This window comes from Scomber scombrus, chromosome 9, assembly GCF_963691925.1.
Source record: "Scomber scombrus chromosome 9, fScoSco1.1, whole genome shotgun sequence".
Lineage (NCBI taxonomy): Eukaryota > Metazoa > Chordata > Actinopteri > Scombriformes > Scombridae > Scomber > Scomber scombrus.
Window position 1 is genome coordinate 23,240,058 of NC_084978.1, and position 25,779 is coordinate 23,265,836.

At 41.6% G+C, this 25,779-nt stretch overlaps 1 protein-coding gene across 6 annotated transcripts in view; it reads left to right on the forward strand.

The window, feature by feature from the left end:
• Positions 1-3,463: 3,463 nt before the first annotated feature.
• The window catches only part of tenm2a (teneurin transmembrane protein 2a), a 151,526-nt gene continuing 129,210 nt past the window's right edge, over positions 3,464-25,779 (forward strand). For 5 of the 6 annotated variants that reach the window (XM_062425620.1, XM_062425621.1, XM_062425623.1 and 2 more), the window contains exons 1-2: positions 3,464-3,689; positions 19,147-19,440. In XM_062425620.1, coding sequence (XP_062281604.1) covers positions 3,464-3,689; positions 19,147-19,440 — 520 coding nt within the window. Of the gene's footprint in view, positions 3,690-17,726; positions 17,772-19,146; positions 19,441-25,779 lie in introns of all 6 variants that reach the window. The other variant, XM_062425626.1, reaches the window with a different exon arrangement.

A 25,779-nucleotide genomic window follows, 5' to 3' on the forward strand; every position in this document is an offset into this window, starting at 1 on the left:
GGTTCAATGTATGTTTTGTGGATGAAAAATGGCTTGTTTACAATTTTAATCTGTAAATATATTATGAAAGAATGTGTCAGATGTGTCTTGTTTTTCACAGGTTCAAAAAGCTAGTCTGCTCATTTATTCATGCATAGAAAACACTCTTAGAGTATGTGATAGGGTAAAATATTATTTCTTAAAATAGCTGCATCTGTATTTAAAGCCTTGTCTGTGTCAAAACAGTTTATATTGCCTCCTTTTTTCTCTCATATTTGGATTCTGTTCTTTAAGGGGTTCATCTTGTTTGATGCTCACTAATCCATTGATGTCATTAGCTTCCTATTAACTGGGTGTGATTTCTAGTTACAGTGGATTTACATTGTGTCACTTTCCATATTTCTCATCCCGAGCTCTTATTTTCAGAGAAAAGGCCATTATCTGTACCAAACTTCACCTCTGTAATTTCCAAAATGAATTCTCCACCCTCCCTGTCGTCTTCCAATTACATTTCTCATTCTGCCTGGATTTCATGGTCACTTCACGGTCACATGCATGTCTCTTTTCTCCTTCATCTAACCACGCTTTTTCACCTGTCAAGAAAACACAGCTACAAGCGGGTGTTTGCACAGTTTTATGAGTCTGTTTGTCTGTCTACTGAGTCTGGGTATTTGTATATAAATATGCATGTATCGTGTGCTTGGCTGGTAGCCATGAAATGATGGTATGTGACTAGTCCGAATGACAATAAGTCATTATACTTCTGATAAATGAGATAATCTGCGTCTGTGATGAACCCGAGAGGTTGGGCCACTGTCACCGGAGTAATTAACAAGCAAAACTTTGGTGCGTGTGTGTACAGAGGCGTGTGCTTCTGCGACCTTGAGGAAAACACCTGTGTGGGTGGAATGTGATTGATATGCGTTCCAGATCTCGTGATTGACCCCCTCGTCTTTCTCACATTTATCCATCCATCTCTCATTCTGTGTCCTTTCTCCTCCTTCTCGTGTGACAGTTACACAAATACACACAGAACACAAATGCATGTTTCCATCACTTGAGAGGACATTCAATTGACTAATACTCATTAACCTGGAGATTTACCCTAACCATAACCATTTCTTGTCTAACCATAATCCTGACTCTAAACGTACCCTCACCCCTAACCTAACTTTAAACAAAGTCTTCACCCTAAGGTGTGATGGTTTACAGGATGCAAGTACCCACATTTGACTGTTTAAACAGAGTTTAGCCCCCACATGAGGAATACTTGGGACACCTGTTAACTGTATCAAAGCACTTGGGGGATATTATATATATTATGTAAAATGAATTCATATATCTATAAGCCTAATATTCACTAAATTGCAAAGTTTTAGACCTATATTAAAGGAGTTGTTCCACATTTTTGAAAATATGCTTATTCACTGTGATGTCTGAACATTACCTGCAGAGCTGGAGCCCGGAGGCTATTAGCCTAGCTTAACACGAAGACTGGAAGCAGGGGGATTTTTAGGGTTACCTCCTTTTAACGATTTTTTTTTGTTGAATATCAACTACGATTTAACACCATTTAACTCTCCCAGAACACCCAAAAAGTGTATTGATCTTCTCATCTAAACTTTTGGAGAAAGAGAAAAGCCAATAAGCAAATTTCCCCAAATTTTGAACATCTTTAACACTGTCATAATTACATCCCTTACTTCTATCATATGTATTCAGCACACACTCAGGCACACACAGCTGCACACACTCACAAAGCCTTGTTTGCCCATTGTTTGCATAATGCCAGTCACAATGTCCCCACATTTTCTGAGCCAGTATCTCTCTCCATTTCCTCACCCTCCATTCAAGGTACAAACACATTAAGGTTGAACTCCTAATAGCCTGTGTGATGGATGCCGGTGCATAATGAGCTCTTTATGAGACTTAATACCTACTGTTAATCAATGGACATAGCAGGGCACTTTTCAATACTACCTTCTAAGCATTTTAAAATGAGCCCTCGTTGAATAGATTGACTTGCATTCTGTATCCATCTCTCTATTTCTCTCCTTTCTCATTTGTCCTCCTCCCCAGCATGCAATTAGTTACATTACATATTTTGAATCAAATGATGCCCCTTCTTTAGAAATACCCTTCCCTGCTCTGATATTGATAAATAGTATCCCAACTGAAAGATATTTTGATGAAAATGCAATGCTGCACTGTAATGCAGTGGGTGGACCAGACTTTCCTTGGCCTCAAGCGATAGAAACATGGATGACCTATTTATTACCATAAATATCCCATACAGGCAGCTGCTGGAAGCGTTCCTGTCAATTACTGCTGGTTGTTGTATTGTTGTACTTTGATCTTTAGCTGCTAATGTAATGCGTTGCTCAAGGCCGCCGCTCTAGTATCATGCTGTATTAGCATCATAATCATGTATAATCTGCATCCACAAGTATAAGATTTGAATAGATTAAAAGTGGGCTGGTTGTGATGTAATAGATATGGACAGATCAGGCATTAGGCACAGAGGAGATGATTTCTTGATGTACATGGTCGTGTTACATGTCCTGTTACATGTCCTGTTACAAGCTGCGTCATATTCAGGTGACACTGTCGCCTCTGCACAGGTGCCTCCATGCTGTATATGTACACTTGGGTGTGTGTGTTTCTGGTGTTTGTGACATTCTTTGTATGTATATACATATATATATATGAGTGTGTGTGTGTGTGTGTGTATATATGCGTCTGGGTGTGTTTGATTATCCCTTTACAGCCTCTGAGGGAGATGGGATTCATTCTCACTCTGATAATGAGGGAGAGACTGGCAATGCCCTCAAGTCATTTTTCCTCTTCTTCCATCCTTCCTGTTGCATCCGGCTGCTTTTCCTTCTTTCTCGTTCTATACCTTTTTTCCGATCTAGATAATCTGCATCTGTTTTTCACATCATTGTTGTTTCTCTCTGTTGTCCGCCCACTTTTGTTTCTTTATTCTCTGCCCCCTCTTGTCATCATTGTTTCATTGCGTGTCTGTAGGCATGCGTTGCTGACATCAGTTTAGGATGACTGGACCATGTTTGAGTCACTCTTTCTTTTGATGGCATAGATTTAGATGCTGACCATATTTCATCAGCCTGGTCGATGGTTGACTATCTCTGTGGACCACAGTGCTGGCAGCACTGTTTCTTTCTATTTTAGCCTTACTTATCCTGCATCAGAAGTCGGATGTGTTGTATATTTTCCTGGCTTCTCAAATGTCCATTCGCCGCGCTGCCTCTTCCTGAGTCACAGCAGTGTAGCCATTAATTTTAAACCAGCCTTTTGCTGTCTTTTCCACTCAATCCATCTCTCCCTTTCTTTATCTCTGTTTTCCAGGTGACTTAACTGAAGATTGACATTAGGGAGGCTCGCTAGGAGGCCCCTCTATCTCCCCCCACCACCACCTCCTCTTCCTCCTCCTCCTCCACTTCCCCTTTCCCCCACCACCACCAGCATGGATCTGAAGGACCGTAGGCACCGCTCCCTGACCAGGGGTCGCTGCTCCAAAGACTCTCAGTACAACACCTCCTCCCTGGACGCAGATGAGTGCCGGGTGCCGACCCAGAAGTCCTACAGCTCCAGTGAGACGCTCAAGGCCTTCGACCACGAGCAGAGGCTGCACTATGGCGGCTGTGTGACTGACCTGGTTCACCACGAGGCTGATGAGTACTCGAGGCAAGGTGGGTTTGTGGCGCAATATGTCCCTTCCAAATGCTGAGTTGCACAGTAGTATGGGGCTTGATCCATACAGTGCTGAACTGGAAATGAAGTCAATTTTCTAAATTTGGTTAATGTTAGTTCAGTCACATTGGAGATTAGGCATTTTGAAAAGTTGTTTTTGAAGGTTTCATCATAAAGGAGCTTATGAGATGTCATAAGATCCCAGGGTCATGAAAGACTTTCTTAATGTAACAGATAATGAAAGCTGGCGACTGCAGCTGAAAAGCAAAACTAGAAGCTCAAGGACGTAGCAATTACTTGTTAAAATTGTACCAATTATTTCTGATCTCAGTGCTGCTCCAATAGCTATGGCAAGTCATTTTCCTCTCCAGCGCATACAGTATGGTCGAGCCCAGCACAGCTTGGTTCTCAACACTTCCAGTTGCATCATATACCTTAACATCTGCCATCACACATTCAACAGTCACATTGTTGCACATGTGTAAGATTTTTAGCTGTGTACTACTTTTAGCCACTGCGTTTTTCTTGAAAGGCCACTGTGGCAACCTGTTAATGTAATCTGTTAGCATAAATGCTGCACTTTGCAGCAGAGGACCAAAGTAGACCTTTAGCACTGGCAAGCTTGTCATAATGAACTTCCGTGTCCCTTGGTGAGCAAGTCAGCCGATAGGCCGATAGGTCATCTCCAAAAGGGAAAAGGGTAGGCCTGCTCTTATAGGCATGTCTTTAAACTGCGTGTATGTCTGTGTATGTGGGTGTGTGTTTGCACATGTGTTTATTGCAGAGGGACATGAAACAGGCGGTATTGATCCCTGGCTAGTGAAAGGAGTCAGACTCAATGGGATTGATCTGTGCTAAGCTCTGTTTTCTCTTCATGGACACAGGCAGGAGAGGAAGAGAACTCTGAGCAATACCACACGACAATGCAGAAAAGGGTAAAAATCCCTCTTAAAAATAGAAAACTATGGCTGGTAGATTGTATTATTAAGGTTGACAAATGGAAAATGGAGGCTTGAAAAGGTAGACCGATCTCACAGTAGTTTAAAGAAGTACACAGGAAAAGGCACACATACATCGAAGACATTTATTTTTTTAATTTGATAGAAAATAATACACTAGAGCAGAATACTTTTATGGTGGCAAAAGTAACTAATGGAAATTTGTGGATTGATTGGCGGGATGGTTGAAAGACTGGAAGTCAGTGGTGTGTGCTGTTCGGACACACTCCACTGCTGTACTGAGCTGACCTCACACCAGACGATAGTTGGTCGATACCACAGTCCTCCCAGCCTATCAGCTCCCTCGAAAGCCCAGAGACACAGATGCATCGTGGGAAGTGTGGCCACAGGAGACCAACAGTGTTGCAGCACCATATGGACTGTGACACCACGGGAGGAGGAGTAGTGCTGGAAGGAGGGAGACAGAAAAGGAGTTAGAGTGAGAAAGACGGAGCGATAGAAAGCAGCAGATGAATAGAGTTTTCTTCATCTTTCAACTAGATATTTTTATAACAAGGACATGAGAGAATGAGCTACTGAAACAATGTGTTAGTTGTCTTTAACAGTTTGTTGTTAAGTGGCAAGAGTAGACAAAAACTTTTTTCCCCTCACCAGTAACTACTAAAATGGAGCATAAAGGAGACTGAATTCAGATAATGTCCTTGTTGTTTTATTGAATATCTAATAAATGCTTTGAATGGGAGGTTTAATATTTGAACTGACCTGCAATATTAGTTATTCATGCACTGATGGAGCCATACTATAAAATATGATTAACTTTGATTAAATTGTAATGATGTTGTTCTTTTGGTTGGGTGAGCCATCATGGTTTTTCTGTTTCTTGCTGAGGAGATTTGAGGTCATCGAAGCTGTTCTCAGACTGGAATTGGTTATGTGTAGCATAACCAATTTACAGTTCTGTGGTGTGTTAATGCATATTGACTTCCCCGTACAGGTGTCATTAGATTCATGTGTGAGACAAAAAGGTGTGAGTCATGCTCAAGATGTACTGGCCCACCCAGTGAGCATTTGCACTCTCACTCTCATGCACGCACACACACGCACATACATACAAAAACACAATCATACAAACTGTTGATGAATAGTAGTCTTGAGCACCTCACTTGCCTAAAGTAGCAGAAGGAAAGTTTGTATTTTACCTATATTTATATTAATGATTTTAACTGCTACTACAGTATATCCCACATACACAGAAACTGCGGAGGCACAAATGTAGTACATATTTGGGCTGTTTTTATGTCATTTCAGAGAAAATAATTTGCGTTGAGTTATGCAGTGCAAATTATTAGCAGTACAGCAGATGTCCTCAGGATGTGTCCTGAGCCAAATCAAAAGGTCTTGGGATTTTTGGAGCAAAACTGCATTACAACTCACTTTTCTTGGATTATCCATAATGTTTTTTTTAGTGGTACAAACATGTTTTTAAGTAGATGCCAGTTTTGCAATCATCTTACAGCTATAACAAACTTTTCTCACTATATTTTCTCACCAAATGCTACGGCTGGGTTATATTGTACTGTAGCTGCAGTTCTGCAGTTGCTTTCTAAAAACCTTACTTACTGTACATAATTATGCATGAAAAGCATCACTGGAATTTCAGTGTTTCCTGAAGCATAAGTTCAACTTAAAAAGGAACATTATCTCCCTTTGGAACCATATTTGGAGTGTGTTTGGGATGCAGTATTTTTGTGTTTTGTGACTCTATGCCTCTTGGGCAAGAAATATTTTCTCTGGACTTACCCCCTGGGCCATTAGTAAACTGTTTGCTGCTTTAAAAGGAGGTGAGAGGAGCTGATGTTATTCTCCTTTATTTAGGTTTGCGCCAAGTCTACTTACTGATAATGTATTCCTCCTACATCAAGTGTATTCATCCTGCTGCAGCCCTTTTTTCCACATTTTGGCACCCTGCACCAGGGTGACTTTAAACATGCTGTAGATAGACTGCAGGAAAGATGGATGGCAGACATTATACTACAAAAATGAGCAGTTTATACAATCCCTTATTTATATAGTAAATATAAGGTTAAAGTTATCAGTTGTGGTCTGAATGTAAAAATGAGCCTTGTGTATTTCAATGCATGTAGCTAAACTAGGCACTATCTCACAACATGTTTATCTTAACATCTGCATATTTTGTGCAAATCATTATTCTTTCCAATTCATGTTCATTTCTTGAGCTAGAGCTGTAGCAAACAGATCCTCAAATTTTGATAGAGGAGGTTTAGTTGTGTATATCAACAAGACCCCTCCCCAACACACACACAGGCACACAATTTCCATTGGATCTCAACTTCACTCTCTCCCCATTACACACTTATTACCTAGTCTGCTTGGATAAGCACCGCCAAACAACACGTTCTTTCCTCACCATAACATGCGGCAGTCTGGAAAGCTCATTATGAGTGTTCACTATTTAACACTACAAAGCAACATTTTTGAAAACATCAGTGATTCCAACAAGGTACAAGCCTCATTCACATATATAACTAGAAATGTCAGAGACACATTTGCCAGCGTGTTTGTGTTACTTTACATATAAAATTAGAACTAGTTTCCTTTCATGTTTTTCAGAGGGTTTGTATGGGGTGAATATGCACGGATAACTGCTAAACAGATAATCCCGTGACACAAATACAAATATGACAAATGTGTTTACTCTAATATGCCACATTGAGCGGTGAACACAAGCAAACGACCGCCCAGCTCTCCTACTGCAGTCAGTTTTTTGTTTGTCTGCTGCCTTTCACCTTTCTGTCTTTCTGATCTTTCAACCCATACTGTACATCTCCTGGTCTCTCTCCCAGCCTTTCTCTGTAGCTCCTATTCAGAACATCCCAGGGGTGTGTCATCCCTTCTGGTCCACTTCTAGACAGCAGACGTTATCACAGCCACTGCGGTCTCTAGAAGCTTTGGCCTTTCCTTTTAGAAGGATCTAAATGAGCCACCTCTATGTTCTTTTCTGCTGCTCTGCCCCCAGGGTTGGAAACCCCACAGATAATCCTTCACCCACCTGCTTGCTTCACTGCCTGGACAACACTCAACATCATATACTAACCCTACTTATTCTCTCTAAGAGTTCATCTTTTCGTCTATCGCTTTTTTTCTCACTTTCTTTTATGTACACTTTTGCTCTTCTGTCACACCTTTCATGCCTCATTCTCTTTTTTTCCAATTTTCTTACCGTTGCTGTTCCTGTATTATTGCTTTCATGTTCATATTTGCTATGTTGAGGCTCTCTCTTAGGCTTTGAGAAGCAGCTCACTTTGTGTTCGCACAGGGTTTGTCCTCTATCTGAGTTCTATAGACCTGACCTATTCACTGACTTAGTGGCATTTGCATGTATGTGCTCCTCTTATCAGAATGATCCCAGTCAAAGCTATAAAAGCTGGCTGCATACATATAATAACCATGTTTACCTCATTCTGTATTCCCTTTTCCCCACCGACTTTGATGTGACAAATGACTACTGTAGCCAAGGACAGCTTTGTCCAAAAACTCTGCCAAACTCTGCCACTCGCATCCTGGCATGAGTGCCTCTACTGCCAGTATTCAAGACCGAATGGCAAGGAAAATGCACTGCTGGGTGTCCAGGATGAGGTTTTGCTTCCTCTTTCCCTCTGTTATTTGGGGAGAAAAGACCTCCAAGTGTTTTCACAAACAGCAACAGCAAACACCTCTCATAGTGTGTCCTCTTCGGTGAGATTCAGAAAGTAACACTCACCCTCAAGGAAGTGTTTACAGAAACCTCCATGACATGATGAGAGGAAGCAGCTTTGCAGGGATATAATTGTGATTTATCAAGTCCTTGACCACTTTAAATCACTTCTTGGTGAGAGGGGTGTGTTTATCTTCTGCAAACTACTCTATCTTTACACACTCCTGTACAGAAGTAAGTTCCAACACTTCCTAGACCCAGTATTTGACTCTTCATCGTTGTATCTTCCAACAAGTCCAGCTTTGTTCATAGGTGATGGGCCAGTGATGGTTCACTGGTTACTTGTACTGCTTGGGGCACCAGCACAGTGGCAAGCTAAATTAGGGGAATAGTGCACACTTGCCATGTGTCGTGCCTCCTGTTGAAGCTTATTGCTTGCAGCAGCTGGTGACACGCAAAGGCAGCACATGTCTGTTTGTAGCCCTCCACAGGCCAAGAGTATGATTAACACAGAAAAGAAACTGCAGTGCATAGAAGATTGGATGTCGAAATTAGGAGTAAACAAGTGCAAAAATCTGTTAAATAAAATAAAATACAGAATGTGTGTTTGCAGGCTTCTTTGTGTGTATGCATGAGCACATGCTGGTGTGTGTCTGTGAATTCCATTGGTTTACAGTCAACCTGGACTGCTGATGATCAAAGAGAGAACAAAGCAGCTGCATGCTATTAAAAATAAATGGCGGTGAGATTAAATACAATCCCTCCCCTCTTCCTCCGATCCCTCTTTATCTTTGTCTTCTCACTGGCATTCTGCGCCTCTGCCAGCTGCTGACACTCAAAAGCATCCCGTAGCTGCAGCAATAGAGCTGAGGAGTCACTGAAGAATATCCAGAGGCTGACTCTACTCCACTCTTTCAATCTGCAACACACTCCAACTTACCCCATGCCCATGTATGTTCCTCTATAGACCATGTGGGTTTGTATGTGTGGCATTTACATGCTAGGAAATTTTCAAATGGGGATTTCTGATCTGGCATTTGGCACTTGTAGACACACACTGAGGCTAATGTCAGAAAGGCAGAGTTTACAGACTCACATCAGCTGTGTTTGTTTGTGAATGAGAAAGAGTTATAGTTGTTTTGGGACTATATTCAGTGACTGGCACTAAGTACAGGGGTATCAGAACCTGATGTGCCCTTGGGATTCAGTATCCACACAACCCAGAGTACACCTCAGCTTAGTTTGTCAAATTTAGTCTGCACTATGAAACTGAATGTGCTAGCGTTTAGCACTGACACTGGCACAGGTGCATGTGCACGCTCATGCAAACACCGGATAACAAATTAGACAAATAATAGGGAGAGGCCAGGGAAATGCATGCTGAAGGTGCCAGCTATTTAGCACCGATGCTGGCTCTTGCACACACACATAAACAAGCACGCACACAAATATAGGGTAACAAACAAAACAATTAAGTGACAGAGACCAGGGAAATGCATGCTGACATCTGCAATTTTCTTAGAATAAAAATCATTTATCAGACAATGTTGTGTGGGTTTTGTGAGAGTTGAGTTAATCTATGTTTACTATGTAATGACCCTCTTTGACTCTGCTTTGGCAGCTTTTGATAAATGAGGCAGATTGTAAATGTCACTGTTATCAAGTGTTTTTCTTTCCTTCTCAGCCGAGTCACTTGCTTCCTAGGCTGTAATTAAACATGTTCCCCAGCCACAGGCTTTGACAGTGTGTGTATGTGTTTTGTGTGTATGTGTGCTAATGTATGCCATTCTTATGCATGAATCTGTCTTGATGCTAGCTGCATCCTTACTTAAGTCACAAAAATGATACTCTAATGCCAATGATTTGTTTACCAGTTGATGTTGCTGCATGTGTAAATGCAAAACTTCAATCACTGGTGGGGATTATCATATAGATGAAGACACAAAATTAAACGTGCTATAGATTTAGGTGCTTCATACCGGGTAAGCAGAAGATGGCTGACTTCATTTTAATGTAACTGATGATGAGGCAGAGGTTAAGAGTGGCTTCCTCCACCAACAGAGTATATTGTTGTTCTTATAAAACAGCCACTAAGCACTAACTTGTGTTAACATATGAGCTGCTTTTTTTAAAACTTGGTTAGGTTAATTTTCCCAGTAAAGGTTAACAGTTGACTCTTATTTGCTAGCTGTTGCCATAGTTACATACAGTTTAACCTACATTGTGCAGTGAGTAAGATTGGGGGTTAAACAGTCAACCAAGATTTAAATGTGCCCTAATTGACATCTGCCAGCCACATGATTGAGTTGTTTTGTTGCGGTTAATTTAGTTTGTGTCAGTACACCATGACATCATTGTGGGGTAACAGGTGCAACAGAGCACACTTCTGACCACATTTGAGACTTTGGCATTTTAAGTTAAATGATTATTTTCATCATAATTCTTTTTATTGTTTTTTAAGAGAACTTTTTTGTTATGGTCACAGAGACATTAGACGAGAGAATGTTATAGTCTACAGGTGAAGTTGCACTGTCAGCTGCAACAGAAGATCATACCGGACAGAGACCTGCAGAGGCAGCTGTTGGGAGTGAGTGAAGTTTCCTAGCAACTACTGGAATGTACAAGTTGCTCATTGACTTATTGATAAAATCTAAAAAATAACCTTTCAGTAAATTGGCAGCCATGATGATGATAATACTATAAATAGAATATTAATATGAATTACATTTGTTAATTTGGGTCTCATATTTAAACTCCAAATTAATTCACATCAGGGCTTGTAATTGTAAGTCAAACAAGTGTTTCTCTCCTGTGAAGAAAGGTAGAGACGATCTGTTCATGAAACGTACGGCAGGTCTGGACCATTCGTAAATTTCACTTGTACCTCAGAGAAAATTGTAAGTACCAGAAAATTGATAAATGCCACAAATGTTCTTAGAACACTTGACGTGTAGTTCTTGCATGAAGCCCAATGTGTGCATACATGCCTTCTTAACATCATGATTTAATAACCCTATAACCTACAAAAGACTCAAAAAACTCATAGTGAATCCCAGAGTAAATTCAGTATCTCATTTCCCTTGGTACTTAAGAACATATAGCCATATACATCTCAGAATTTTCCATAATGGCTTTATACTCACTAAAAGCATTTCCATATTCATATATTCAATATAGTATCCCTTGATGAATACTTCAATGGATCCTTATAGCTGTACACTGCATTCTAGGCAATTGGTAATAATACAGTTTGGGTATTTATTCATAGACTGAGGTTTACAAGCTCTCTGCCTATCAACAGTCAGTGTGTAGCTTCCATGCCATCTGCCTATTCATGTTTACATGATATATTTTAACTCCAACATTCCTGAAAAACTGAAAAAAACCTTATTTTTTCTTAATAGATTTAAATTGAGTATTCTAGTGTTTTAAGCAACAGTGATCCATCCCAGTCCAGTCAATTTTGGCCTCTTGTTCATGTATGAAAGGTGTTTCACTGCTTAGCGCTACACCTCTCAGTGACAAGACCTCCTCCAGAGTGCATGGAGTTGTGTCATGTCCTGTCATGTCATGTCCTGTCCAACCCAGATTGCTGTCCTCTGGGCAGGCCTAGAACTTGCCCAGGGATGGATGACATTTGTCACACCTATTTTGGTCTCCTCATTAAGAGCTGTGAGGCCTCCTGTGGCTCAAGCGGGAGCCAAAAGAACTGATGTCATGTGGGAGGTGTCGGAAGGGTTTGACCATGACGCTCCTATTTGAGCATATCTGTTAGGTTGTTACTGTGGTGATAATGGTGGCATTAATGACTTGCCAGATGCTATGGGATATGTGTGTATCTATGTGTGTCTGTGGGTGTGGGTGTGGGTGTGTCTGTGTGTCTGTGAGTGTGTGTGTGAGTTTTTGATAACACCCAGCCCTTCTAAGTTCACTGTCAGTCTGAAATGTCATCCTGTGATGGATGACAGTGGTGTAACATATATCAGCTACTGCCTCTCACTCACTATGAACAGCAAGGAGCACTTTGAAAATCAACAAAGGTGTAAAAAATGCAACAGAGATGTTTATACTGTACAGTATATAGATATACATATGTTAATATCTACATACTATGTCAGTTCCATTCATTTCCTGTTGCAAAATGGTAACTTTTTTCTTTCATTTTATATAAACCTGAGCTTGATTCCTGACATCAATAAGACAACATGAATGTTTCAGTGTTTTAAGTAGCATGTGTGCTAATGCTTTCTTGACTCATTTACTGCACATGTTCAGATGTCAAGATAAAACTTTTTAATCTTGACAGTATCGACTGCCACAAACCACTTTGTTTTTAATCCTGGTAAATACGAGTAAGAAAAATAATCTCCTTTTTGAGGGATGAGGCATTTTATCTGATGGTCATGAGGGTGATGACTGAGATAAGATATTTAGCTAAACAGCAGACAGATTTATACAGTAATTCCCCAAAACCCTGTAATACTCTAAATAAAGTGTTACAGGTTGACTACAGAGCAGGTGTGGGTGTCAGGAAGAATACAAAAACCTTATTAGTGTTGTTATTTTCTGGCTCAAAAGGCTCAGTCAAATTAGCAAAATCCCAGATTGTTTTTAAACATCAAATACAAAATCTGAAATGAAAGAAACCGCAGAGTTTGGTGATAATTCTCTGTAGATTCATCACCACAAACAATCATGTTCAGATTACACCAAGCGTTTTGATCCATTGTTAATATAAAAAAACAAAAACACATTAATTGGAGGTCTGTGATGGGACACACTGGTTCCCCCTCAAGACGGTCATATGAGTGACATGTAAATCCACCACCCGATCTCCACACTATTACTTTCTGCCTTGCTGTTGTAAAGAGCACACTGCTTCCCGTTGTAGCACTAAACATTGGCATAAATCACAAGCAGCAGAATTGCTCTCTATATATATCATCATAGGTGTGTTTGGCTGGTATTGTAATGATATTATTATTATAATTGAAGAGTTTGACAGATAAGAAACAAGCATTTGTGTCTTGAAAAAGTATTGCATCAAAGATGGTAATGTCATAATCAACATCTGTAGCATTTTGGTCGATAGCGTTCTCACTCTAGATGTGTGTACGTATGCACCTTTGCACCATTCACTTTTAATTTTAAACACTACTTCACCTTATCACCATGGAAACATAGATTTGTGAAGATGTTTATTAGTACTCTCCACTGCTGTGCTGTGAGTGTGTGCATGCTTGTAAGTGTGCGTGTGCATTCGTGTGTGTGTGTGTGTGTGTGTGTGTGTGTGTGTGTGTGTGTGTGTGTGTGTGTGTGTGTGTGTGTGTGTGTGTGTGTGTGTGTGTGTGTGTGTGTGTGTGTGTGTGTGTGTGTGTGTGTGTGTGTGTGTGTGAATAAGAGAGATAATAGTATGTGTGATAATAGTAGCTGAACAACATTGGCACAAATTCCATTCTCACTTCTTGACAACACGTATTCATGGTAAATGGTAAATGGCTGCATTTATACAGTATGGTTCTTTTGTCCAAAGCCTTTTGCAAATATTTCTTCTGTTCACTCACCCATTCACACACACGCTCACACACCAATGGCGGCAAGCTCCCACGCAGGGAGCTGGCGCAACAATCGAGAACAATTTGTGGTTCAGAATCTTGCCCAAGGACACTTTGACATGCAGACAGGAAGAGTTAGGGATCAAACCACAGACGTTCTGATTGGTAGACAGCCCGCTCTACCTCCTGAGCCACAGTCGCCCCATAAAGTCAAGTCAAAGCCAAACGACTCTCCCTCACTCTCTACTGTATCTCTCTGATTAAGTGCTTTCATTAAATCTACTATGCGGGTATATTATTGTGGTATGGCACTTCTCTTTCTGTCTGCTCTCTGTCTCTGTCTTATCCTCTCTCACTGCTGAAACTGTTTACTATGACTGCGGATTTAATCATTCTTCACCACCTCATCTTATGATCTCCTTTTTTTTGTCATCAGTTCATCTCACTCTCTATTTTACTTTTTTCTTATCAATTTAAGAAGAAATGTGTGTGGCTTTTTTTCTTCCCCCTCTGTCTTCACACAGTAAAGCACAGCAGCAGTCTGTGTGAACTAAACTATAGATCATTTTTCATTGCTTTGACACACAATTAATTCAGTGGTCTCTCAACATTCATACATTCATGAATTTTCTCACTCAACCTCCAGCAATTGTCTCTGGACAGTATCTACAGCCCATTTTGTATATGTTTTCTCCTAATTTCACTATTATCTAAACAAAGACGGGAACACTTTGGAGGGAGGGATCTACATAAACATAGGCTTTGATAGACAAGAGTCTGATATAGGATGAATGGTGACTGTGCAATAGAGAGTACATTTTGTATTTGACGAAAAAGGCAACATTAAAACATTTTGAGGCATAAGGCATTTCTGATTCATTATTGTAATACAATGAGGTTTATATTCTAGTATAAATAGTGTTTTATAATGAAATATAATATAAATTATTCCTAAAAAGACAATCAGACACATCTCACAGTGCTACTTGTTTTTTTGTTTTTTTTCCATAATTCTCCTACTGTTTGTTGTTGTTGCAAGAATACTTTTCAAGCACTATGGTGGAGATGATCAGCATTTTAGTAGTATTAGGGCATTTTGAATGTGAGATTTTGTGGTGCCATTTTGCATTTCTGTAAAGACATCATTGCAAAGAGTTTAGCTGAATATTGAGAGATATGCCTGACCGTTAAAATAATGTAACATTCCCCATCGTCTTTTCAATGTTCTAATCCAGCTCTCCTTCTGTGTCCTTTATTTTTAATGGAGTAATGAGCAGCTCAATATTTTTTTTTAAATGCAATTTGTCTGAGCAAGTAGGAGGAGACACAGCATGACAAGAGATCAACATCTGTTGGCATTTGATCAGACCAGGAATATGTGATCCCCAAAAGTTGGGTCCTAACTACTACAGTATATTGTCTCTACTTTGTCATTTTCACTTTGTCCGTGATATTCTTGTCTCTTTTTTCCCTATGTCTAGAAACATTTCTTCACTTAAGCTCTCTATTATTAGGAAAGAATATATATGTATATTTTATTGCTCTATAATTTAGAGAAAAGAACACACAAAGGAGAAGTTCATTTTCTTCAGGGATACTGAAGTGCAGTGCAAATGAATTTTGAATTGGACGCAAATGAAAATGGAAAATATTAAGAAATGACACATTTTTGGCTCCTATTAGCCACAAATTCTGGCATTTTCTTAGCTGCGACAAAGAAAATAAGGCTTTTACTGTTACTAACGGTAATTTCAGGTAGTTTAGGGAATTGTTGGCCAACCTACTGTGCACAGTTGCATTTGCTTCCTGATTTTGATCCATCCTCCACCCAGGAGCAAATCAGTTCACTAGTTTAGCACTTCAGGGCAAATCAGAACATGTTCTGAACAGGCGCTCTCTCCAAAGCTCAAAATGGCATGTCCAAGGGTGGCCTGCCCTGCAAACTATTGGATCTTGAAAAAGCAACATAATTGCAGGCATTGAAGCCCACAGGTTCTGCCTGCTTTACATCCTTTACAGAATTACACGGTGGGGTGAGGGAAAGTCAACCAGCATAATGCAGAGTCCTGCTGCCTATACTTTGCCTGTCAAACCGCTAACAAGCACAAATGATTTTTTAATGATAGGCCCCTCTATCCCACAAAGCTGTCTACTCACAAACACTCCACAAACACACACACACACCACATTCACTTCCACACATCCATAATGAGTTTTATCAAAGGGAAGTACATTCGGTTTAATGGATGACTGCAAATGCCATTCCCACTCAAACTATTGTATTTGACTTCCAACAAGATGCTTCCTTTTCCCCTGTGTCACTCATTTTTTCTGGGACACAACATGTGGTTCATGAATACTCCAAATGATAATGTATCTCAGGTGCAAGAAACATATGTCCCTGCTGCGCTAAGAAACATGAAAAGCAAGGTTGCAAGGTTGTTTCACTGATGCAACATTTCAGCCGAGGGAATCATTGTAAATATGTAAGATTAAAGGTGTGGCCATTAGTTTGTTGTGTTTAAAATATAAAAGGGCTACATTGCTCTAAGATCTTTCACGTATTAGTTTGGCAAATGCAGTGCCTTTTTTTTTAGTAGTTTAATTCAAATGAGGTAGCTGCATTTGGATTCACGCAGGACTGATATCAGTCTGAATGCAGCGTAATCTCACATATTAGTTCTTCTGTCCTGCTGTTTCTCATTTATCCTATTACTTAAAATAGCCCCATTTTCAGTTCAGTTTTATTCAGCATACACTGATTGAGGCCCATCTTTTATATCTCGAATTCTGTTTCCGTGTACCCTAAAAAAACATGCTTGCATTCTATTGTGAAGACTGTGTAACCTAATTACCCAGTAACCCTCTATTGCCTCTTTCTCTCTCTCTCTCTTTCTCACATTCTTACATGCTTTTCACGCTTTTTTTTCCTCTTTCCTTTTTGTCTCTCCCTTCCTTCCTTCCGCTCTCCCTTTCGCTCTTTTCCCCCCACTATCAGCGAAGAACATTGAGGGAAGCGTTCTCGATCATGCTGTGTTTGCCTTATATTTGGGTCTTATTCAGCTGTCTACACACGCTCAAACAACACACTCACGTTGAATGCACAGATCATCTGACAGACAAGTGTACGTATCTGCACGTGCACAATGAACAGACACAGCAGCCGAAGCAGCTGCGCGGGGCTCGAAACACCCATTAAGCACTAAAATGACAGTGGCAGTGTCATACAGAAAGAAAGGCATTGATCTGATTAGAATGCAGCACAGCATTTGCCCCCCACATCTGTCATAATATCATATAACAAACATGCGATTGGGTTTCTATTTGTGGAATAACTGAGATAGATTTTCATGTCTGCTCCGGCCTCTTGCACCAATCCATCTTTCTTTGAGTACATGTAGATTGCTAAGGCATTGGGCTGTATTTACCGCTGATAGGGATAAGGAGTGATTGGATTTTGCATGTGTAATCACTGGTTATGAGGTGTTAATTGTACATAGTGGTGGCCTGTGGGTTGTAACAGTATATGTTTTGCAAGCAAGCACGCACACACAAACACACACACACACACACATGGGCACCCTCATACACACACACACACTTTGATGTTGTGCAACTGTTTCTCTAAGTAGCATTTGTTTAGACTAGATGTGTTTGTGGCCCAATTATTGTCATTGTGGTTGAATGGGATGATTTGCATAAAGAGTCATCCTAACTGTGATTGTGGAGTAGTCACTCTCCTAGTGAGAAGTTCAATTCAAGATGATTTGCTGACTGTTAAAGAACACATGTGCTCTACTCTCTCAGGCCTCCTGGAGTTCTCTCCCGTCCTCCTACGATACTTCATCTCAGGTATGGGTCCAACGACTAGGAGTTAGATCCTGTGCACATGTAGTACTGCTGTAGTGTAAATTACCAACAGATTGTAAAAGTCCCTAGTGTCATGTATAGTAAAGAAGGTTCCTTTTGTCATTGTTGTTTTATGAAAAGTGGGAGGAAAACAGACAGAAGCAAAGAAGACAAAGAATGGTAATATTCCCCGACATATTGCAGTGCTTGGATAACTTTAAGCCAGTTGGATGCTTTGCAAGCTGTAGCTTCGTAACTGAATCCACCTGTGGAGTTTTTTTTACTTGCCTCTGCTCTCTAGTCCAGTCCATCTGTTTGTCTGAGTAGAAGTGTAGAGCCTTTCAACGCTCACCGGCTAAGTTTCCTTTTAGACTCTCCCTCTCCTCCTCACTTTTCATGCAACTCTTGAGTTTCGGCGAGGCAAGTGAAGAGGACCTGTGAAGATCCAGCAGACGATTTTCATCTGTTTAATTCCTCTCTCTGATTATGTCCGTACGCCTGATGAGTCACAGTTAACCCAGACACACAGCTGCGTGATTCTCCGTGCACTGATTCATACAGTATGCCGCCACAATGCCAACCTCTCTTTGCTCGCTTCTTCCTTTCCACTCTCTCACAAACTGCTAATGAAGTGAATCACAACTGTTTTTCCCCCGATCCCTTAACCCCAACAGCTGATGTTGAGCGATTGCATCCACAATACTCTTTTAATTAGTATAGAGAATAAATTGGTTGAGCATGCCTTTTTCCTTAATTGCTTTTTCCTCATCTTGGATTTAATTGGGCTGCAGCACTGTTTATTGATCTCCTTTGATGTGCTTTAATTTGGATAATTTTATATATTTATTTTGGACGTGACGAGTAGGTTTGTCTTCAGGGGGAGAGTGTTAGGCAGCGTGGCCGGTACTGCAGCAGACTGCAGCATATTCACTGAGCCCGGGGTCCAGCGTGTGATGGCAACTAGGTGGGGAGATGATAGTCTGACAGGCCTCAAGTGAACAGCTCTTTGATCTCACATCAACACCTCATGAATGCCAATGTGGAGCACTAAAGTGAGAGAGGCAGGCATTCTAAGCCAACCCTAACAGGCCTGCAGGCCAGTACATATTCCTTCCAGCCTCTAGTTTGTAGTTTGTGCCTGATTCATGCTGCGACATCTCTCCCCCTCCTGCCTGTAACAACAAAGCCCAATTTTCAGCCTCCGCCTCCATAGTTTCATAATTAGTGTGCTTCTCTGCGTGTGATTGTGGGTTTTGTTTGCTAGATGCGTGAGTGCGTGTGCAAGTATTTCTTTGAGTGACCATCAATGTTTACTGCTTTTACATTACTCTCCACAGCCCTACACTCCATCTGTATGACTCTTTTATCTCCATCGCAGGGGGTAACTTCACCCTGGCAGAGCTGGGTGTATGCGAGCCAACTCCCTCTCCGCACCCCGCTGCTGTTCCCTACTGTCCCGACCTGGGCCTCCTCCAGAGAGGTTACTCCCTCAGCGCCGGCTCCGATGCCGACTCTGACCCAGAGGGGCCGCTGTCCCCAGAGCGCGCCATCCAGCTGTGGGCCGGAGGAGGAAGAGTAAAATCCCGCCGCAGCTCAGGAGTGTCCAGTCGCGAAAACTCGGCCCTCACTCTCACCGACTCGGAGAATGACAACAAATCTGACGACGAGTCAGGTAGGACGGATGGTTCTGGGAAGTGTGGTCAAGATAGTATGAAAGTACAGACCCTATCGATTTAAGAGGAAGCGAGTAAGAGATTTGATGAGGGAGTGAGGAAAAAATTGGGGAGGATGCATCAGACTGATTTTGTATGATAGGTGTTTTGAAGGGATTGTGAGGGAGACTCTCACACAAGTTTGTCGATATTGTTAAAATCTTTCGACCACCTCTCAAAAAGACAGCCATCATATGTATTGTGGGTGAGTTGGATGCATTGATTGATTCTGTTTCTGATCTGAAGGACAATGGTAGCGCCCCAACCCCTTCAACCCGCCACCCCCCACCCCAGAGAGCAATCTTTATTTTCATCAATAGCACTTAGCCGAAACCCACTAACTCCTATACCACTTATCTACTGAGATTTCACCCATTGGTCTTTTTAAAAAAAAAAATACTTTAGGTGAGATGTTTTGGAGGCAGTAAGACTGGAGGTTGTTGTTTTACTTGTGTGATCCAACAGTGAGATGAAGACAGTTAGCTAATTTTTACCTTTTAGGTGCATCCTTTGTTGGAATCCCCCCCCCCCCCCCCCCCCATGATTGTGAGAGTCTGAATCTCCTTCCTCTGGCAAGTTTGTTTATGCCAACTTCCCATTTCCTTGTTAATCCTGATGCTGTCGTAAAACCTGCACACGAGCTTCGCCGAAGTGTCAATGGAGGTTAATGAATAGTGGATGAAAGAAAAAGCAACAGTCTAATTAATTGAATTCTCGGCAGCCGTACATATCAGCTGTGGATCAACCTCTGTTGGACTGTGGGCCCCCGAATCAGAGACAACTTCTGCCGACTGATCAAACTACTCAACACCTATTAAACACATCAAGAAACACCTTCCCTGAGATGCGTCTCTCATCACACCACCCGATAATTGCTTTGTGGTTAATTACCAAGCTAATCTTGCAGCCACAGATATCAGCCGCAGACACCGCTCTCGCTCTCTCTGTCTCAGGGCCAGGAGCGCTCTGTCGCTGGCATTTCCAGACCTTGTAAAATAAGCTTCTTAATCCAGAGCTATATTGTGATAATCATTTGCCTGCAGTATGATGTCATGAGTGTTGATTGTTGGGAAGATCAAAAGTTGTGTGTAGTTTTTTTCTCTGTTTACCAAAAGAAACTCTGTCAAAATGTGTTATTCATGGATATTTCTGTGTTCCTACGGGGGCCAAACATGCCCTTGTCTGTTGGTGAAACTCGCACCGATGATCATGCAGAACATGTGTCAAATCAAAGTCAATTAAATAAAGTTCTAGACTTCAAAAGTTGAGCTTCCATAAAAGAGTTCAAGGCGACCACCGGCTCACACCTTTGGGCTTGTCTGATGGTTTCACAGACCATAGATTGATATCAGGCTTCTGCATCGCTGTCTTTGCCAGCATGAAGAGATCAGAGGCAGCCAGGCAGCCTGATAAAAGGACCAGGTGTGTGCGTGTGTCTGATCAAGTCAACTCGTTAGATACTTAGTCACTCTGAATGAGAAAATCTCATCCTTTGCTCCTGTATTTTCCCCCCAAAACAGAACATCTGATTCCAAAGGCACATCACACCTCAAAGCACCCGGAGGGAAAGATTTCACTCCCACTAGACCTAAGCAGCATGTGTGCCCCAAGCAGTGTGGGTGCTGAATGTGCAGCGTGTGGCGTGCAGTGTGCGTTACTGAGTCTGTCATTGTCTTTCTATATGCTATTGTGTCTGTCTACAAGTGTGAGGGTGTGTATGATCCCAAGCCCTGCACATGTGTGTAGAAGTGTGAAACAGGAGCAACGGGAGTGTCAAAACAGCAGGAGGAGGATCTAAGGGTCTAATAATAGAGATTGACAGAGGCAGAGAGAGAAACAACATCATAAACACATGCTAACAAATCAAAAAGACGGTGACGTGCTAAAACACCAAACAGCGAGCTGCACCACTCTCATCTTGCTGTGTCTTTAACAAGCTTCAGAAGTCTCACCTCCACTTGCTTCTCCTCCTCCTCCTCTTCATCTCCCTCCTCTCCCACCTTTCTTCTTTATCTTTCTAGCTTCTTCTGTTTTCTCTTGTGTCATGCTGCGCTTCTCACCATCCCTCGTTATGCTCCTGTCAGCACAGCTTGCCTGCATGACTGACAGGTGTCAGTTTTAGGGTCTAAGGTTCCCCTTCAGGGCAGGAGTGTACATGTGGAGGAATGTGTGTGTGTGGCCTATTGTAGATCTCACTACCAGAATGGAAACTGCAGAGAAATGGTTTAGGAAGCACTGTTTGTGTTTGTGTGAGAGTGAAGTGTGTCCGCAAGGAAACTGACTTTAAAATAACTGCAGGATATAATTATACCCATATTTGACCTCATATATTTTATCATTATTGGGTTTTTAGTCAAATAAAAGTGTTTAAGATAAACAAATGGTCTCCAAAATAACATCTATTTCTGTATTTCCTGAAAACAAAGTCAGGAAAACAGAGGTGATTTGTTTGTTGTTTTTTTTTTCTGTGAAATCCGACATTGTGACAGTGTTTGTTTTTTTTTTTTTACTTAATTTCAGTTCTGGAGAAATGCACCTTATCTCAGCTCACCTGATGTCATGCACTATTTTTAAATGTTTGATTCTGGGGGAGTTGAAATTTCTGAAAAAACAAAACCTGAGTCGATAACAAATTAAAGAGTGTGATCCTTTGGATAGATAGCAGTCGTCAGTCAACGTGCCTGGTGCCTTTGCTAGTCTCAACACAATTAGCACCAAATATACACCTAATGAAAACAAGTAGAATGAACATAGGAAAGGTTGCAATGTTGTCACCCTAGTTCTATGAGTACATGCGGAGCACTTCACTAGACTCTATGGGTCTAATTTACTAAGATCCCAAATAGTGGGTACTAAATTGCGTGCACAGTGCAATAGATTGCGCATCTCGCTTGCGTGCGTTTTGCGGGTGATCTACTAAGAATAATTGCGTAAATGAAAACAGGTGCAACAGGGTGAAGACAGCAGTATTTAAATGAGGGTTTTGCGTGTCTTTATGGAGAGTTTGGACGAGCAGAAACATGCAAGCACAAAATGAAATGTGATCAGGTTCTATTGTGGAAGAGGTTAACAAATGTATTGAGTTATAACAAAAACAAATATTACCAGAAAAACCGACATATGGGAGAATATTTGTGACGAAGTCAATGCTGTTAGTAAAACCACAAATATTCCACTCCAAAATTATTAACACAGGTGGAAAAAATCCGTCCTGTGCGTATTCTGTCATTGTAACTCCGTCTCCTCCTCTCTACAGTCACAGTAGTCGTGTGTGCCCAGTGCGCAGCCGGTTAATACCTGTCCTTCAAAGGTTTTATTTATAGACGCAGTTTGCATCAGAAATAATACCTTCAGGTTTGCTAAATCACAATTAGTGTTCTAAATAACATATATGCATTTTCTCCTCCCTGTATTTTGCGCACTGGGGTTGAAACGCCCCATATTACATATTCATTAAGGCAAACGTACTAAATGGACAGCGCGTATTATCTTGCACAGTTGAAAGACGCAAACCTCAGTGCGCTGCGTTAGTAGATCAGCTTGCACATTTTTTATGGGTGATGTCAAGTTTGCTCACGTTTTTACACACGCAGACCTTTAGTAAATCAGGTCCTATGAGTACTACTCTTCACCAATTACAGAAATGTTTGTGCCCATTGGACAATAAAATAAACATAAGCGTAGCTGGCCAATCAGGATATGCCTAAAATATATGTGGAGCCCACAGTATACAGCAGCGTATTACTAGGGTTACAATATCTTAACCTTCATTCTATCTCACACATGCTTCACACTCCACTGGGCTCTGTGGGTACAGTGGGTGGAGCCCAATCAATGAACACTGTGCCACGACATTACATCCGATCCAACCCCATTGATCCTGAATGACTTAATGAGTTAATTGCTGCAGCCCACCTACTTCTATAGCCTAAGCCAACACATAGGAGAAATAGGGGGCCTCAGCCAGTCCAGATAGTATACTACTGAACTGGGTGAGACCATGGCCTAAACTCATTGATGTCTACTGTCATGCAACAGACCCTCTGCACACTCTCTCCAACAGGAGAGGAATGAGCCAGAGAGGCATGTGTGCAAATGTATCCACCTGCAGAGATGGTTCATCTTGCAGAGTCAGTGAGAACCATAGGGGACAGTAGGTTTGCGCCTGTTGGCAAAAGCTCCACTTGCCTTCCCAAGGAGGCCCGAATCTGATTCTAATCTGAGGTCTCCACTCATCTGGCGAGGTGCTGCCCCTTGACATGGGGTCGGCCCCCCTGTTCTCCAGTCCCAGGATGTGGAGCGCCTTCAGAGATAACAGATGCTCTGAGGCCCTTCTTCACAGGTCCTCCACCTCAACAGGGCAGCAGACGTAACTCCGCCCTGCCTGTTGATTTGGGCAATCACCATGGTGAAGTGCTGGAGGAGCAAAAACATGGCCTGGAGTTCGAGGAGGTTGATGTACTGGCTCTCTGTCACAGGTCACACTGCATCTATTGCTCTCCCCAGGCAAGTCCCTCTCCACCTAACAGTCTGTTGTTCTCGTAGGCCAAAAACAAAAACTTCCTGTATTTTTGAGCCACCTCAGAATAGCATGCGTCCTCAGGTTGATGGTGGTGAACCAGTTGCCAGGCTGAACCAACATCAGTATCCACTGGATGGTTGGCATGCAAAATGTTTTGCGGGTGATGCATCAGGCAGTGCAAAATGAGTCTTAAATGTCCCATCTTCTTGAGAAACAGGAAGTATGCGGAGTAAAAACCCCTTCTGTCTGTCATGGAGGGGAATGTCAGATACAGCCTGTTTTTGTAAAAGGTCCTGGATCTCTGCTGAGAGGGAGTGTATGTCCTCCCAAAAGGATACATTAACATCCTCAATGCCCATGAAGGAGGAGGAGGAACACAGCAGAACTGGAGAGAATAACCCAGTTTCAATATCCTGTCCATCCACTCCATCATTACACACTCGCGTCACCACATCTTGGAAAAATGTTGTTACGTGGTGATCAACCAGCTGCATAGTGGCAGCTTAGACCCCCTCTTCCGCCAAACCCTCCATAATCAGAAGTTTTGTCCATGGGGGGCTGGTACAGAAAGGGCAGAGCCAGCGGGGAGATACATGAACGCACCACCACAAGCCACCATTTAAACGTAGCAGCAAAAATATTCATGTCATTGTATTCAGTCCTGCATGTCTCTCGTGTGGAGATCGATGTAGTAGAACACAGCACGCACCTACTCCCGTCCTTCTGTGTTAAGCGCTGTTCCAAGGCTAAACAGTAATGGCAGCCATAACAATGGGGGGTAAACATGTTATTCAGAGCTGCAACGTCAGATGATGTGTGCTTTTTGACAGCATCACGCTGAACATAGCACTCATGCACCAGTACAGCGCTGTGATGTTTCTCGACATCCCTGGCCGGTGTGAAAGGAGCTGAGCCTGCAAGGCAGACTGTGAACGCACCACTGTCAGCCATTCTGTGAACACAGCAGCAAACTTAACCTTATTGTGTTCAATCCCCCTTGTCTCCCATGTGGAAGCTGATGAGGAAGAACAAGCCACACATGCTCCTCACTCTGGATGTGCGTGAGTCAGGTATATTTCTTCCTGACAGGAAGGTGTATTTCCTCCAGCTTCTGAAGTCTTACCCCCACTTGCTTCTCTTCCTCCTCTTAATTTCCAGTGTACAGTTACAACATTTGCATTCACACATGCACTGAGGCTGGCCAGTATAGTTAAATCAATATTACAACAATGATTATCCAGTATCATACTGCAGTGTGGCAAATTATGCAACGTTACATAAGAAATAATCAATCAAACTTGTTGCTAATTGAGTTTTTGATCAACTTGCTTGACTGGACTTTGTTTTTTTTTTTGGATTACAATAACACAATCTGATGGGCTTATATAATCAAAAATATTGATACTGTTTTTCATAATGTCTTTCAACTTAGAACACAGTGACATATAACTTCAGAAATGTGCTCCATCTGTGCAGTAGTTTCATACAGATCTCTGAAACCTTGAACTGGATTCTGACGCTCCGTGATTATTTTTTAATTTGTTTTTTTTTGTTTTTTTATTTACTCTTAAATTCCAATTACCGACAAGTATGTAAAAGTGTTAAATTAGTTTCCTAAATGCAATTCAGGGATTTGAAAGTTTCCCTACATCCAGCTTTATTGTCGAGTATTGAACAAAGACACTTCACTTTTATTGCCCCTTCCAGACACTATTAAAATAAAGAGATTAGAATGTTGACTTGGCAGAGACAATACAAGTTCAGTTTGCATAAGCAA